Here is a 16,310-nt window from a genome sequence, read left to right as displayed (position 1 = left end):
GGGCACTTACACTGCACAGGGCTGGAGAGTCCCACCATCCGCCACGGGCTCCAAGCTGCAAATAAAACTTCCCGTCGTCTCGGCCGGCCCGCGGGGCGAGGGGGCGAGGGCGCGGCGCGCCTTCCCCCGAGAGGCCAGAGTGTCCGCGGCCACTCGCCCACGCGCGCTCACCACGAGGCCGCGGAGTCGCCGGCGGAGCGCCCGCGGCCGCCCGGCGCTGCGCACTGCGAAGCTGCGGTGCAAAAAGCCCGGGGTCGGGGACGCCAGCCAAACGCAGCCTCCACGCAGAACCCAAGACTTGCGGAGCTCCGCTCCCCTCCTCCCGCCTCCCTCCCTCCCTCCGCTTTTCTGTTGTTGCTGCTGTGGCAGACAAATGTGATGTGGGGCGCAGGGAATTGCCACTGTCACAGGCGGCGTCTGCGTCTGCCTCGCCCGCCCTCGCTCACTCTCGAGGAAGGCGACGCATTTATCTGCAGGGCGGCCGGGTGTCCGCCGGGGAGCAGGAGCGCCGCGCGCTGTGCGCAGAGAGCGCCCGCACCAGGCCGGCTCCGGCGCGCGCCCGCGCCCGGAGCGCCGCGGCCGCTCGGGAGGGAGGCGGCGGCGCGGCCGCTACCAGGTGCAGGGGGGAGGGCCCGCGGCGGGGCGGGGGGGAGGTGGAGGTGGGAGACATCTGTGTCGTGCAGGGGTCACAGAGGTCAAGTATATGTTAACAATGGGCAGGCCCGGCTCGCTAGGGCGCGCGGGCGGGCGGCCTCCCTCCCAGCCTCGCCCTCTCCGGTGCAGGCTGGACGTGGGACTGGCTCCCTAATGATGCCTTCCCGGGCCGCCTGCTCTCTGGCGGCCCGAGTGCCCTGCAGTAACCCAAGACGACCACTTTCCCCGGCCATCTGGAGCGCTCCTGGCTGCCCTGCCTGTGTCTCATCACTGGCTGGAGAGACAGCTCTGCTAGAAATCAAGCCACTCTCAGATCTCCTCTCTAATCCCCTTCTGTTAGCTGATTTCCAGACTGACTATTTGCTTTCGCATTAGATAATAGCCTTAGAGAAAACAATTATCATTTTCTTTTTTTTCTCTTTGTTTTTCTACTTCTCCCATAGTATACCGTTTAGAGGGGCCTCTCTCTATCTCACGTTTTCCTGGGATGTGTCGTCCTCCCCCCAGACATTAATATCAATACTTTAGGGGGCGGGGGTGCGGGGGGGGGGGGGGAGTCTCAGAGGAAAAGATAGGATGAAAGAATTTCAGATATTTCCAGAGTAAATAAATAATCTCTCAGTGAACAGGGCTGACAATTTGTTTGTACAGAGCAAAAAAGGACTTGAATAATAATGAAAATATTAATATGTAGGTCAAATATGATCAGATAATGGCTTGCAATAAGTAAAATGAAATCTTTTAAAATTATTATGGAACGGTGCCACTACTGAAAATGTTATTATATTTAATGAAACAATTTGAAATCCTACCCTAAACCATGTTCTTTTCCCAACTGGCCTAAATCAATGCAAATTGTCCTATGTGCATGTTTCTAAATCTCATCTTTACAAAGGAAAAAAGTGCTTAAGATAGAGTGAGTCGGCCTGATGCAGTGGGAACTGATGAGACATTCCTGGATTTTATTTTTTAAAGTGGTGCTTCAAATGTGTAACAGTGAGTAATATCCCTTCCCCCATCCTTTTAAACCCAGCTGGAGCTTCCAATTCTGAAGTCTTTTTAGACTCTACTAATTTTTAGCAATTCATTTCCAGAAAACACTCATTGTACATTCTGCCCTCTCCTTGGGACATTTGACTAATGAATTATAATGGATTAATGAATTGTAATGTTAAGTCTTGGTATTTGATATTATGATGCTGTTAATTTGAATCTCAAATTTTATCAAATCCTACATTCTATAGTAACTTCTGTATTACAGCTTTTTGTGTGTGTGCTCCTTGCAAATCTTAACACCATTAATAATCTTAAGATATAAAATGTAAAGACACTACTGTATAATACCTTTGTGTAGGAAATTATGTCAAAGCTTGCGTTTATTTTCTTTAAAGAGGCAAAAACATTGTGATATTTTATTATGCTCTTACTTGGATCATTATTTCTTTTGCCTCCCAAATTGAAAACAAATGATGGAACTATACATTTATCCTTATTTAAAATCAATCAAATTACTTCTGAATCAGGAATAGTTCTTGTGAAATAGTGTTACTTCTAGAATCATATTTTAAAACTTAGAGTAAATTAGTAAGTTTTAGAATGTAAAAAGTAGGGGAGAAATAAAATATATCATGCCATGTTTTTCTTCTGCCTATAAAGTGTGCCATTGTAGGTGTGAAATTATAATACAAATGTTAAACCTCAAAATCAATAGACAGTAAGTCACAGGAAATCAAAATGGAGCTTTACATTTCCAGGCTATATTCACAATACCAGAGCATATATTTAAATCATATTTTATAAGATTCTGCAAATCCTACAGGATCTTCATTTATGCCAGTCATACTTCTGGAAAAATAATAATCATTGTTCTAGTTAAATTTCTTTTTTAAAGAAATACCAATGTTTTCTACTCATTTTGGCTTTACATTAGATAGAATATATCACTAAATCTGAGATTTTCTTTTTAATTCTGATAATAGCTGCTGAAGAACATACATCCTTAAACTGCTGTAGAATGACTGAGTATATTCTTTAATCCCACTTTCCACCCCCTTTACAAGCCTGTGTTCTGCAAAACATAGAACATATTTTTCTGGACAGTTTATCCTTGTATTATCTCCAAATTCCTTTATTTGGAGCAAATAGGTAACTATAGGGACAACTCAAGCATGAGGTGATTCTTGAATTGCAAAATGTAAGAAAAGAAAATGTATTAAATGAAAAAGAAGTTCATTGATATTTGTGATGGGAGGGTGTGAATTACTGAAAACAGTACAGGTCCACAGAATATTTGCTTACTCTAGCCTTGGGGTAAGGGATACACATGACATAACATCCATAACACGAGAAACTATTAACTGATACATTTTTTTTAAACCAACCTGAGGAGACGGGGATCAGTAGTAAGTCTTCCTAACTGCCATTCACAAAAGAGATCAAGTTTCTGTACTTTCAAAACTGTTTAATTTGCTGCTCCTCCGAAAACCATAAAAATAAATTTCAAAAAAGGAGATTGTTTAGAAAAACAGACACCCTAATGAAACCATTAAATTGAAAAATAAAATACACAATAATGTGTCAAACTGTAAAAAAGTCCTTACCGGCAATTTTCTTTTTCTCACACTTTAGAAGATTTTTTCTCACATCATTAAATTTTCATTATTAGAAAAGTACCGAGTTCTTTCAATTTACAGATTTTTTTTTTCAGTAATGTTACCTAAGGATGCTTTTGGTTTTCCCTTAAGCCAGTCCTAAAAAAAGCTGAGTGCTTTCAGTACACATTTCAGATGAGTGATTATTACCTTCTTTAGAGATGTGTGATTCACCTCTTACCAAAAAAAAAAAGTCCTATGCAAAATGTGAACAAGTACTTAATTAGCACTTTTTAAATTTCTGCTTATAGATCTTAAAGTTTAAATGACTCCCAAGCTGTGATATTCTGTGACTTGAAAAATTCCTCCTGTTTGTGTAGGTTGATGAAAATCCTTAATTGCCATGTTGCTTATTTCTAACAAAAAAAAAATTATTCTTATATTTGTGAAAAAAATAGAGTATGATAAACATAAAGAATGGCAAGCAATAATTGTGCTTCATAAATTTAGAATTTAACCACTATTTGCCATATCTCTCTTTTTACCTGTGTAATTTTATGTAGTTTACTTTTTGAGCTTTGATGAACAAGTTTTAGTCCAAGTCATTGCAATTTTGTTATTTAAATTGTTTGAGGTTTCATTTTAGGACACAGACAACAAATAAAAGAGTAAATTTCAGAGATCTTTATTTTATTCTATAGTAGTTAAATCACATATTCTTAGTACCCAGTGTACAGTATAAATTCATTGGGTCTTAGGAGAGTTTTAACCTAAGATAAACAGATTTTTTTAATGGAAAATGTATAAGTTAAACCAAAAATGACTCTCACATCATCCGTGCAAATAAGCTGATCATTTGGTATCACTTAGCTGCAAGCCTGCAGACAATGAGTTTGATTTTGATCTCTAATGCCTCTGTATTCAGATAGTCATGTGTGTTTTTCTGTAGTGCTTTAAAACCAGTCTGCACCCAAAGAGCCAAAGTTGCAGAATTTCAGTTACTTATTTAATTTGCCAAAAGAATTTTCTTTTTAACTTTGGAAAGTTTTAGAAAATAATTCAAATCAGCATTTCTTTAATGAGTCTTACTTTTTAAAATATTTAAATACCTGTATTTGTCAGACTTTGACACACTAAACTGCAGGAATGCATTTACTGCATATGAAACACACACATGTACACATGCCATACATATATGTGTTTTTACATGCATAGCTACCTGTAATCTAGTATTTATCTCATGTGAGATTTTATAACTAATCCATGAAAAATAATGATGTCAAATACAAATCGTATTCACATGTTTCTAATTTGAATTGAACACTTCCCACCTCCATTTCTGAAGATTGATTTTTAAAATACCATAAGCCAGAATAAAATCATATATCACCTCTCCCATGCTGAAATTCTATATTCTCCATTTTTTTATGGAATATGCCCAGAGAAGTTATACTTTCTTTTTGCTGTATTTTTTTTTATTGGTAGTTGCTCTATGTAGTTCTCAAATAGGGATATATTATTGTGATGTAACTGCACAATGGTAGGCGTCTTTGTTTTGTTCACTGAAGAGTACTTGGCACATACTAGGTGCTCAGTAAATATTTGTTGAATGAATGAGTAGGATTTAAAAGCTCCATCACTTATCCATGTCTTATCTACATGATTCAAAACATCACCAACTTGACTCCTGTTTTACTCAATCCTTAAGAAACCTACGATTTTAACATAAGCAATATTTCACATGAAGAAAATGTGGGCAACCAAAGAAAAAGACCTGTGTTGTTTTATATGAGCATGTCAATACTTCTAGAAATAATGGCAAATTTGATGTGGAAAATATATTTTCTGATGTGTTTTAAGCTTTTGATAAAATTCATTCAGATTCTACAATACACCACAAATGTTTCTGAAATTTCAGTTTACTTTCTATGATAAGCTAGAAAATTTTAAAAATACTACAGAAAGGAATTTAAAGCTGGGGAATCTTAGAGATAAGTGAGTCTTTCCTTCTCACCTTCTACAGTAGTAGTTCAACTATGTCTTCTTTCGTACACACATCAATATGCAGTAAAAATTCACAAGCTGACCGCCTGGGTGGCTCAGTGGGTTAAGCCACTGCCTTCGGCTCAGGTCATGATCTCAGGGTCCTGGGATCAAGTCCTGCATCGGGCTCTCTGCTCAGCAGGGAGCCTGCTTCCCTCTCTCTCTGCCTGCCTCTCTGCCTACTTGTGATCTCTGTCTGTCAAATAAATAAATAAAATCTTTAAAAAAAAAAATTCACAAGCTGGCTCATATGTCTGGGGCATGTGCTCTCCCTTTCATTTAATTATGGTATCATTTTTAGTGTCTATAATCCAGATTGTTTACACAGTGTTTATATTAAGTAAAGAGTCATTTTTATTTGGATATTTATGCCTTACTTATGCAGGATCAGTGTATCCATGTCCACATTAAATCTACCGTCTAAAAGATGCATATGTTACAGTATTTTAATCATCTTATTTTTCCTAATCCTTTAAAAATATCAACTTACTCCATAGAACACGCCTGTCTGATGAACCCCCATATCTCCTCATGAGACTATTTTCATGCAGAAATCACTACATCACTGTAGTGCATTCACCTCTAGGGAGAAAAACAGCAGCCAACTGGCTCACAGCACAGCAGTGAGAAGAGAAGAAATTTTTGGCCAACAAATCTGTAGCAAATATAAACTGCGTTAATCATGTTTGGCATGAAGTTGTTTTGAGAAGTTCTTACTTTTTTCTCTGCAGGGCTGGTCACCAACTGAGAAACCACAGCGTCTCAGTGGAAGACACTAGAAAGGGGTCTCCATTGTCTGGGACCAATGAGATTCCCCTTCCTAAATACCCCCCAGATTTTATCTGTGCTTTTGAGGAAATTATTTGATTCATGTACCCTTTACATTAGGCACCTGTAAAAACCACAGGATCAGTGATGTCAACAGCCCTGTTTGCCCTCTATGCTTTGCAACGTGGTCCAATTTTCTTGAAGGGGAAAAAAAATTACAAGATAGGAACATTTTGCTCGTAACAATTTGCCACCTCTTCTGGGGAAAAATGTCACTTCTAGACTGACATTTGCCCTACATCTTCAATTTTCTATTTTTGGATAGATATTCTTTACTTAATTTTTTTACAATGAAAGTGTGTGTGTATATACAATTATTTGCAGTCTTAATACATCTCCAATACACTGGAAACTATAGATCCTTTCAAATAGAGAGGGGTAAATATATTTATTTTTTTAGACCAATGCATGTCAAGCTTTAATACACTAAGCATCTGGGGGATTGTGTTCAACTGAAGAATCTGGGTCAGTGGGTCTGGGCCAAGCCCTCAGATTCTGTGTCTCTAATAGGCTGCCAGATAATGCCAATGATGCTGGCCCAAAAGGGCAGGAAAAAGGCTATGAAAAAGGTATGAAGTGAGCACTTCATACCTTGCCAACCTCCTTTGACACATGGAGCCCCACTTTTACTGTTTGCACAAAAGCCAACAGCATTCATGTGCTCACAAAATATATAGAACAACATCCAGGACTCTGAATGCATAACAGAAGAGCACACTCATATATGAAGGGGCTCCTAACGTCCACACCTGCTGGCCACGTACCTGCAGTCAACCACGGAGGCCCATTATAAGATGGTAATAAAATAAGTCACCACACTGTTTATCTCAACAAAACTGGAAGCTCTTCAAAAGTTGAGCCATTTAGCGGGTAAATAATGAGGCCACTTGTGACTCTTTCCTGAAGGGTCAGTGATAGCCATCCCTTGCCTAGGACTACATTTGCCTTGTGCAATGTGTAACTGAGAAAGGGCACCATAAGCTAATGAATTCAAGGTGTGCATTTGATTACAACTTCCTCGTGCAGAGCCATGTGCCATTTCCGTCCTCCTGTCCTTTGCTGTGGTGAACAGAGGATCTTCAACTCAGCCTTCATTGCCTTTAAGATTGTATTTATTTATTTTAGAGAGAGCAATTGAGAGAGAGAGAGAGAGAACAAGGGGAGGGGCCGAAGGAGAAGGAGATAACTCCACACTGAGCATGGAGCCCTACACGGGGCTAGATCCCAGAGATCATGACCTTGGTTGAAACCAAGAGTCAGTCGCTTAACAGAGCCACCCAGGCACTCCTCAGCTTGCCCACTTAGAAAAGTAGTTTACTTTGTCCTACTGACGTGTTATGACAATTATGCCATAGTGCACTGGTTTCACTGAAAGATCTAATGCTTTCAAAGTTTAATGACAGTTGAAGAATAAGAAAAACAGAAATTTATGTATTTTTCATAAATGCAGTCATGTAGACATTTTCATTTTACAGGCTTCCGTTTGGGTCTTATGTAGGAGACTTGACCATTGAGAGGAAGGGTATAGGCAAGTTTGTTTCTTGGAATCCATTCTGAGCCTTTTGAACTGAAGGAGCATCCGTTAGAAGCTCTTGAAGTTAACAAAACCAAATCAAACAGAAAGCAAAAAAATTCATTTCTAACACACTCTTCCCCCATCAGTAAGTGGATATTTTTTTGTGCTACAAGCCTCTTTTGTTTTCACCTCACTGGGTACCATGATGGCGAACAATTTATGTTCACTCCACCAGAATGCCCTTCTTCTGCTTTCAACAACAACAATGGCAACAAAACCCAAAGTATGGTAACCAGGAACTCTTAGTAGCAATTAATTTGCTGCAATCAGAACAAAGCCATACTTTCCCCACCTCTTGCTACTGTTTCTAGTATTGGAGGAGGATTTATATATTTTTTCTGAACAATAGATTTTAATTAAGAAGATTTATTAAAGACAGTTTTCATTCCTGTGATTACATTTCTAGTTCCAGAGACATCTGCATTTCAAAATGCACCACATAGTTTCATAAATATTCCACAATTCCTTGGAGCTTTTTGGTATTCCAATTTCTTCCAACCTCATCTTAACATCTTCCCATGCATTTGTGTGTTCCTTCCATTCGTACACAGTCAGGACTGGGCGTTTCTTCACACAGGTATTGTGTTAGAAAGCAGAGTCAAAGCATTCCCTCTCTCTGTGAATCAAGACTTTTAAAAGGAACAAAGGCAAATTAAGCTCAGTAACATATGTCTAACAAAAGATCTAGATATCTTACAGAAGTACTTAGAGTGGTAGGGTAAACAACCTGGCTGAGCTTGCTTTGAAGTTTAAATCATTGTTATTTTAATAGAGTGAGAAATTCATTTAGATAGTAGAATCTGATAGTTACCCAATTAAAGCTCTTTTTGTCTCCGTTAATGTAGTTTTAAATTTTTCATTTTTGAAACCACTACTGCCGAAGAATTATTTGAAGACAGAAGCAGCCAGAGCAGTTGTCTTTAGTCGTACCTCATGAGTGACAGTAACTTGTTGATTAGACCTTGTAAGTGTTTTATATAAAATTGTAAGCCAATGTACTAATTTGATCAAGGTGCAAAGAACAGGACTACATTCAGCTTATTTCATTTAGTTCATGGGGATTCACTTTAAAGATGTAAGGGGAAGTGTGGAAGGCAGGAGACTACACCCAGACCTCACAGGAGAGAATATTCTCTAGAAGTTACTTTTCTTGTTCTTTCTCTGCAGCTTACTCTAGTGCCCCATTGGCTCCTTGCCTCAATATTGTAGTCTTATCACCACCCAGTGCTCTTCATCCCTCTCCAAGTGCTGTTTTCACTACCATCTAACTGATGTCTTGGTCCTCTCTATGTCACAGATTCTGCTTACACGATGCTTTGGCTGTTCTGTGTTTTCTGCTAACTCATGGCCTCTACTTAGGTCATGTCTGGCTCTTTTAACTTGAGTCCTATTTGCTAGCACACATTCTTCTGAAATGTAGAGTGAGATAGACAAAGAGTGACAGGCAAACGGAGTGATGGAATCGGTCAACCGTGGGCTATACTTTGGAACGAGACCATTTCCTTGGCTGGGGGTGGGGTCAGGAGCCCAGCCAATCAGCTGCGGTCAGGGTGGCAAGGTCCAGAGGGCAATAGTCCTCAGAAGAAAGCCCCTCGTGAAGTCTCCTGGACTCCTTTCTATTACAGCAAAATAACATTAAGGGGCTTTGGGGAAAATAGGGTTATTTTCAACTGATTGTAGATACTTGCCTGATGTGAGCAAGGGGAAAAATGTAAATTAACATTGATGTTTAATTCTTAAATGAGTCCTTAGGAATTCTGACCATTCCTGGAAGGTTTCTGAGTTTGTATCCTGGTTTCCAGTATTGCCCCTTTAAAGACAGTCCAATATAAAAAGAGATCCTAGGCTTTGCAGTCTGTGACACCTGGAATTGAATTGCTTTTCTTCCACTGGTGAGCTGGATGGCCTTAATGTCACTTCCCTTTCTCTTGGCTTCTGTGTCCTCACCTACAAGGGCTTACCTCTCAGGATGCCTCTTCAACATGCATTCCCTATCTCCCCAGAGTAGATGTGAGCAGGTATTCGGCCTCAGTATGAAGGGCGGTGGGTTTTTAAAATAATTTGCTACTTCTTTTTGGGGAAGGGAAACCTAACTACTTTGCCCTTAGGCTTCCTTACTCAGTAGATGGGACAGGAAATACAATGCTCTGTTCACTTACCATCACCCCCCTTCCTATACCTTAATGTCTTGCCCTATCCCAGCTTGTGCTATATCAAAAGCTGATTCTTTTTTTTTATTAGCCACAGGCAGGATATTATTTGTTGTTGTTGCTATTAGACTTTGAGGTGGGAAATGTAAAAAGACGTAAGTGGTGGGAGTGGAAGAAAGACCTATAGTTAGAAAAAGATACATGGTTTATACAGTGCTTTCTAATTACAATTTTCACTTTTTTAAGTCATTTACTCCAAAATTTAATGGCACATACACCAGATACACCATTGTGCTGACAGTTGGCAAAATAATACTACTAACTAAGCTATTTAATAGATTTATGGCCACTTTGAAGAGAACTTTTTTCATAAAAACGTGTATCTACTCCCATGTGCACACTAATCACATGTACATTTACACATGTACATACTTAAAAATATACCCTATATGTATGCATATGCTTATACATAAGCAGAGCATGACTTTTCTTTCACGTCTGCATTTTCTTTCACTCAACTTAAATCTGACTCCTAGTCTTCATCCCAATAGGTCTGTAGGAAATACAGGTGAGGGGGGTCTTTTCCAATGCTCCTTGTATTCAATGGAAGTCGCTAAGCCTTACCAAGAAGACATTTAGACATTTGAAGAAGTTAGTTCATTCTTACATTTACACTGGCATTAACTGAGGTTTCTCATGCCTAAGTTGCAATGGCCTCTTGAAATCCGCAACTCAATTACTGTCCCTTCTGAGAGAACAAAAATATTTGCCAAGGTGGGGAGTGCTCCTCCCACCGTAGTTCATACTAGGTGCCAGGCTCTGATCTAAGGAGCACTTTCCAGGCATTACCTCACGCACTCCTAAAACAACAGTGCAAAAAGGTACTATTATGTCCCCAGGTAAATGAGCCCAGAGCTGGAGTAACTTGCCTAAAGCCTCACAGCTCATAAATGGCAGAAGCAGGATTTGAACCCTGGTGGTCTGGGTTAACATAAGTCTGATCCAGTCTCAGGAGTCTTGCTAGGGTTTCCTTTCCCCCCTCTAGAAGTCACAGTTCAAATCTCTGGGGTCTGGAGTTGTAAACACCATTGCAAATCTTGTTTCTCTTCTCCTAAATGTCTCAGGGCAAATCCAAGGGTAGAATAAAATTAAAGAGAGTCTTCAAGGCCAGTTCCACAGAGATCGAATTCTGAGAGCAAGCCCATCTGAAATCAGATGGTAAAGGACTGCGGCAGCCTGCTGAAATCTGAGCTCCTGCTGTGGGATCACCAGTCTCAACACCAGAACCCACAGAAACTGTCTCTACTTCCTTAAAAGGGAGTGGGCAGAATGCTGGCCAAGGAACTGCAGGCCAGGGGCTGCAAACCTGGGCAGAAGAAAAGGTCAAGGTTGTTCTAGTGGAGGAAGCAACATCTGCTTTCTCATGGCCTTCTTAGAAAGAGGATCCCTGAATTAAGTTTTTACAATTACTTCCACTCTCAGAAAGGAAGGAAGAGAGGAAGGGAGGGAGGGAGGGTGGGAGAGATACTGAAGAGAGAGAGAGAGAGAGAGGAAGGAAGAAAGAAAAGGAAAGGAAAGGAAAGGGAAAAAGGAAAAGTCAAAGAAAAAATGTCCAAATCATCTCTGCTCAGGTGTTCAGGAAAAAAATAGCAAAGTGATGCCAGTGTGAAAATTGTGGCTGCTGGTTTCTGGTCATCACACCACCTGAGTGGAGCAAATACCAACACACCCCATCCAAGGTAAGATTGTTTAACTCTGAAATCTTTCTCCCCTCAGTACCAGGAAACCCACCTTCAAAACACTTACTTCCCCTCTAGAGAAAGCCCTTCTGACTTCCTTAATCATCTCCCTTTGTTCTCCCTAACTGCCCAAGACAAGTACAGAAAAGTCTAGGTCTCAATTTTCTCCCCTTGGGTGAGACAAGTACATTCATTCACAGAAGTTAGGCATTCGGCTCAATGGCTAACTGCATAAACTTGGTCTAGGTGAGAAACCCAGAGGATGTATAGCTTGCATATGTATATACTTTTATTACAATTGCTTTTTCTCTTTTTATACGTCTCAATCACTATAGTGTTATTTATTTTCCATAAAGTAGCAAACATACTCATTTTCTGCTATATTACCATTCTAGGTAAAGTGCTCTTTCGAAGACAACTATCATATGATCTCCCTGATATGAGGGAGAGGAGATGCAACATGGAGGGTTAAAGGGATAGGAGAAGAGTAAATGAAACAAGATGGGATTGGGAGGGAGACAAACCATAAGTGACTCTTAATCTCACAAAACAAACTGAGGGTTGATGGGGGGAGGGGGGTTGGGAGAGGGGGGCTGGGGTTATGGCCATTGGGGAGGGTATGTGCTATGGTGAGTGCTGTGAAGTATGTAAACCTGGCGATTCACAGACCTGTACCCCTGGGGATAAAAATATATTATATGTTTATAAAAAATAAAATTTAAAAAAAAAGTGCTCTTTCTAGGGAAAAAAGTTAAAAGACTCAAATATATTCAGCTATTACCTAGCATCCAGAGTCTTGAAAATGTACATATTAGCAGTCAAAAATATAACATATTAAAAAAAAGATTAGCTGTCTAATTACAGATTTCACACATAATCTGTCAATTGGCTAAATACGTGCTGACTGTCATTAAGCTGTTCAGTGAAAGATGGGTAGAGGGCTGGCCTGCTGCTTCTCTCAGAAGTACAAGGAGTAGCCTTTTTTTTCTTATTTTTTAAAAAGATTTTATTTATTTAACAGAGAGAGAGAGAGATCACAAGTAGGCAGAGAGGCAGGCAGAGAGAGAAGGGGAAGCAGGCTTCCCCCTGAGCAGAAAGCCCAATGCGGGGCTTGATCCCAGGACCCTGAGATCATGACCTGAGCCGAAGGCAGAGGCTTAACCCACTGAGCCACCCAGGCACCCCAGGAGTTGTCTTTTAAAAGAAGAATTTTTGAGTCATACCCGTATTCTCACTTTTTTTTTTTTTAAGATTTTATTTATTTATTTTGAGAGAGAGAGCATAAGCAGGGGAAGGGGCAGAGGGAGAAGGGGAAGCAGACTCCCTGCTGAGCAAGGAGCCCAATATGGGGCTCCATCTCAGGACCCTGAGATCATGACCTGAGCTGAAGGCAGAGACTTAACTGAGTCACTCAGGCACCCTCCATTTTCTCACTTTTCAAGGCAGCTAAAACAACCTGCAATTCAACTTCCTTTTAAAACCCTGATTTATGCTATGTTGGTAATTAATTTATTTTAGAAAAATTTACTTTACTGGCCCCCTTTCAGATTTATTAAATCAAAATCTAAGGGAAATTATTTTGGAAATTTATTTTGAACACCTTTCTCAGTGAGTCCTTTGGTACAAGCATAGCATTTCTCCATTGGAAACTTCTGAAACCTGAATCCCTACCCCCCACCTGTGGTCTTCAAGATTTGGTTCTGTCATTGACCAACAGTGTGGTCTTAGGTCACTCTTTTTATCTCTGTAGATCTTAATTTTTCTGTCTGTAAAGTGATATAGTTGCTTTAGATAATCTTTAAAATCTTTTCCAAATCTACGTACCGTGATGAGTCTACATAGGACAATTCAAAAGCTTGTGTCTTTGAATCAGATTGAGATGTGGTAATAATGTGCATTTCAAAAGCCCTCCCAAGTCTTAAAATGCTTCCACTTTGTAAATCTCACCTGAGTCTGGTAGTAGAAAGTATAAGAATTATCCTGGCCTTTTTACAGATGATAAAACATGTTCAGGAAAAAAAATAAATAAATAAAAGGATTCCCTCAAGGTTAAATAGTAAGTGAGTGCCAGACCAGAATCTTGGTGTTCAGATAATTACACTGTTACATATTTACATACATTTTTATTTTACAAAGATAACTTTGTTACTTACAAAGTAATAATACAAAACCAGTATGATCAACATTTCACTTTTTCTCACCTGTTTCCAGGAACAATGGTAAAAACACAATTTTATTTATTTATTTATTTATTTTTAAAAATATTTTATTTATTTATTTGACAGACAGAGATCACAAGTAGGCAGAGAGGGAGGCAGAGAAAGAGGAAGGGAAGCAGGCTCCCCGCTGAGCAGAGAGCCCGATGTGGGGCTCGATCCCAGGACCCTGAGATCACGATCTGAGCTGAAGGCAGAGGCTTTAACCCACTGAGCCACCGAGGCGCCCCAAAAACACAATTTTAAAAATTGGTGATTATGTTTTCAAAATTGGCTTAAGGTATTTAAATTCAAATTATGAGTTTTTCTTATACGCTCCCTTTTCCTCACCCATTCTTTGGCAAGAAAGGCACTGCCATGTACTTACCAAAATAGTTTCCCCTTTTTTCCAGACCCACAGCTAAACTACATTTCCCAACCTCCTTGTAGACAGAAGCCCCAGGACTGAGTTCTGGCTAACGGAATATGAGTATGAGGGATATACATTACCTCCAAAGGTGATTCATAAAAACCCCCTATGCTCCATTATCCATTCTTTTTCCTGTTTCTGTGGTGACTTAGGAGGCCAGAGCTGAAGATAGCATATCTACATGAAATAATCTGGCTCCAGTGAGTATAAGGAGCCTTGCCCTACATCCTCGGTCCCTACCTCATTTATCCTACTGGACTATATCATTAGAGTTAAACCAGTAAGTGTTAAACTACTGAGATTTTTGAGGTGGTTTGTTATGCAATTAATCTATTCTGGCCAGTAACACTCTTAAATTATGGATATTGTCTTTCGATTTTTCTCTATCAGTTGATAATTTATAGAATTTATTTATTTATTTATTTATTTATTTGAGTATAGTTGACACACAATGTTGCATTAGTTTTCAGATGTACAATATAATCATTTTACCACCTTACAAGTGGTTTCTCTGCAAATTAAACATCATCCTTGACTTACCTTCTGCCAAAATAAAGCAAAAAATTAGAAAATTTCTTTAGGGTTATTGTAAGCTGTTGCTTTTGAATTTTAATATTCTCTCTATCTCTATCTGTATCTATGGCACGTAGGTTTAGGTAGAGATGCAGAGAGATAGAAATATATGCACACACATGATACATGAACACATTTGTACATAGAAACCCACAGAAATTATTGTTGTTTTATATAATGAATATTCATTTAGATTTGCCCACATATTTACTAGTTTAATTGCTTTTTTATTCACTTCTATTTTCCTTCTGCCTAGATAGCATCTTAAGAATTTTTTTTAAAAGATTTTATTTATTTATTTGATAAAGAGATCACAGGTAGGCAGAGAAGCAGGCAGAGGGGGAGGAGGAAGCAGTTCCCCTGCTGAGCAGAGAGCCCAATGCGGGGCTGGATCCTAGGACCCTGGGATCAGGACCTGAGCCGAAGGCGGAGGCTTAACCCACTGAGCCATCCAGGTACCCCTAGAATTTCTTTTTATAATAGGTCTACTGCAGGCAAAATGTTTTTGGGTTTTTATTTTGTTTGGGTCAAAAAACTTGTTTGATCTCTGTTCTTTTTTTTCTCCCCAGCTTTATTGAGATACAATTGACACATAACATCATGTAAGCTTAAGGTATACGGGCACACCTGGCTGGCTCAGGTGGTAGAGCATGTGACTCTTGATCTCAGTGTTGGGAGTTTAAGTTCCATGTTGTGCATAGAGCTTCCTTAAAAAAAGAGGGGGGTGGTATACAATGTGTTTGGAACATTTTAAATTGCCAGGTAATTTTCACCATAGTATTAGCTGTCATCTCCATCCTTTCACATAGTTAACTATTTCACTCTTGTGATAAAATCATTTAAGATTACTCTTTTACCAACAATCAAGCTATACAATATCACAGCTATAATCACCACGTTGACCGTTAGAGCCTCAAACTTGTTAGTCCTAAAACTGGAAGTTTGTGCCCTTTGACCGATATCTCCCCATTTTTCCCACTCCCAACTCTGTTAACCATTACTTTACTCTCTGTTCTTCTAAGTTTATCTCTTTTAGATTTCACATATAAGTGATATTATATTTCTTTCTCTGACTCATTTAGCATAATTCCCTCAAGTTCCATCCAAGTTGGTATAGACTAGAATTTCCTTCTCCCCGTGGCTGAATAGTATTCCCTTGTATGTATATATTGCATCATCTTTTCTGTTCATCCACTGATAGTCACTTGAGTTTCCATACGTTGGCTAGTGTGACTGCTGTTGCAATGGGAGTACAGATATTTTTCTAAGATCCTGATTTCAGTTTCTTTGTATATATACCCAGAAGTGAGATTGCTGATTATATGATAGTTCTATCTTTAATTTTTGGGGAACTGTGGCCATACTGTTTTCTACAGTGGTTGTATTAAATTCATTCCCACCAACAGTGCCCTAGAATTTGTTTTTCTCTACATCCTCAGCAATACTTACTATCTAGTCTTTTTTTTTTTTTTTTTTTTAAGTATGCTTTAGCCCAGTGCAGGGCTTAAACTCATGACCCTGAGATCAAAAA

At 39.4% G+C, this 16,310-nt stretch overlaps 1 protein-coding gene across 3 annotated transcripts in view; it reads right to left on the bottom strand.

Moving 5' to 3' along the window:
- RUNX1T1 (RUNX1 partner transcriptional co-repressor 1) overlaps nucleotides 1–581 on the bottom strand; it is a 137,520-nt gene extending 136,939 nt beyond the window's left edge. The window contains exons 1-2 of one of the 3 annotated variants that reach the window (XM_047725640.1): nucleotides 172–190; nucleotides 11–55 (exon numbers count right to left, since the gene is read on the bottom strand). In XM_047725640.1, coding sequence (XP_047581596.1) covers nucleotides 11–38 — 28 coding nt within the window. In that variant the 5' untranslated portion in view covers nucleotides 39–55; nucleotides 172–190. Of the gene's footprint in view, nucleotides 1–10 lie in introns of all 3 variants that reach the window. The other 2 variants (XM_047725638.1, XM_047725639.1) reach the window with 2 other exon arrangements.
- Nucleotides 582–16,310: the final 15,729 nt, after the last annotated feature.

Source organism: Lutra lutra, chromosome 4, assembly GCF_902655055.1.
Source record: "Lutra lutra chromosome 4, mLutLut1.2, whole genome shotgun sequence".
Classification (NCBI taxonomy): Eukaryota; Metazoa; Chordata; class Mammalia; order Carnivora; family Mustelidae; genus Lutra; species Lutra lutra.
Note: the sequence above shows the minus strand (reverse complement) of the source record. Positions and strands in the feature narration are given on the sequence as shown.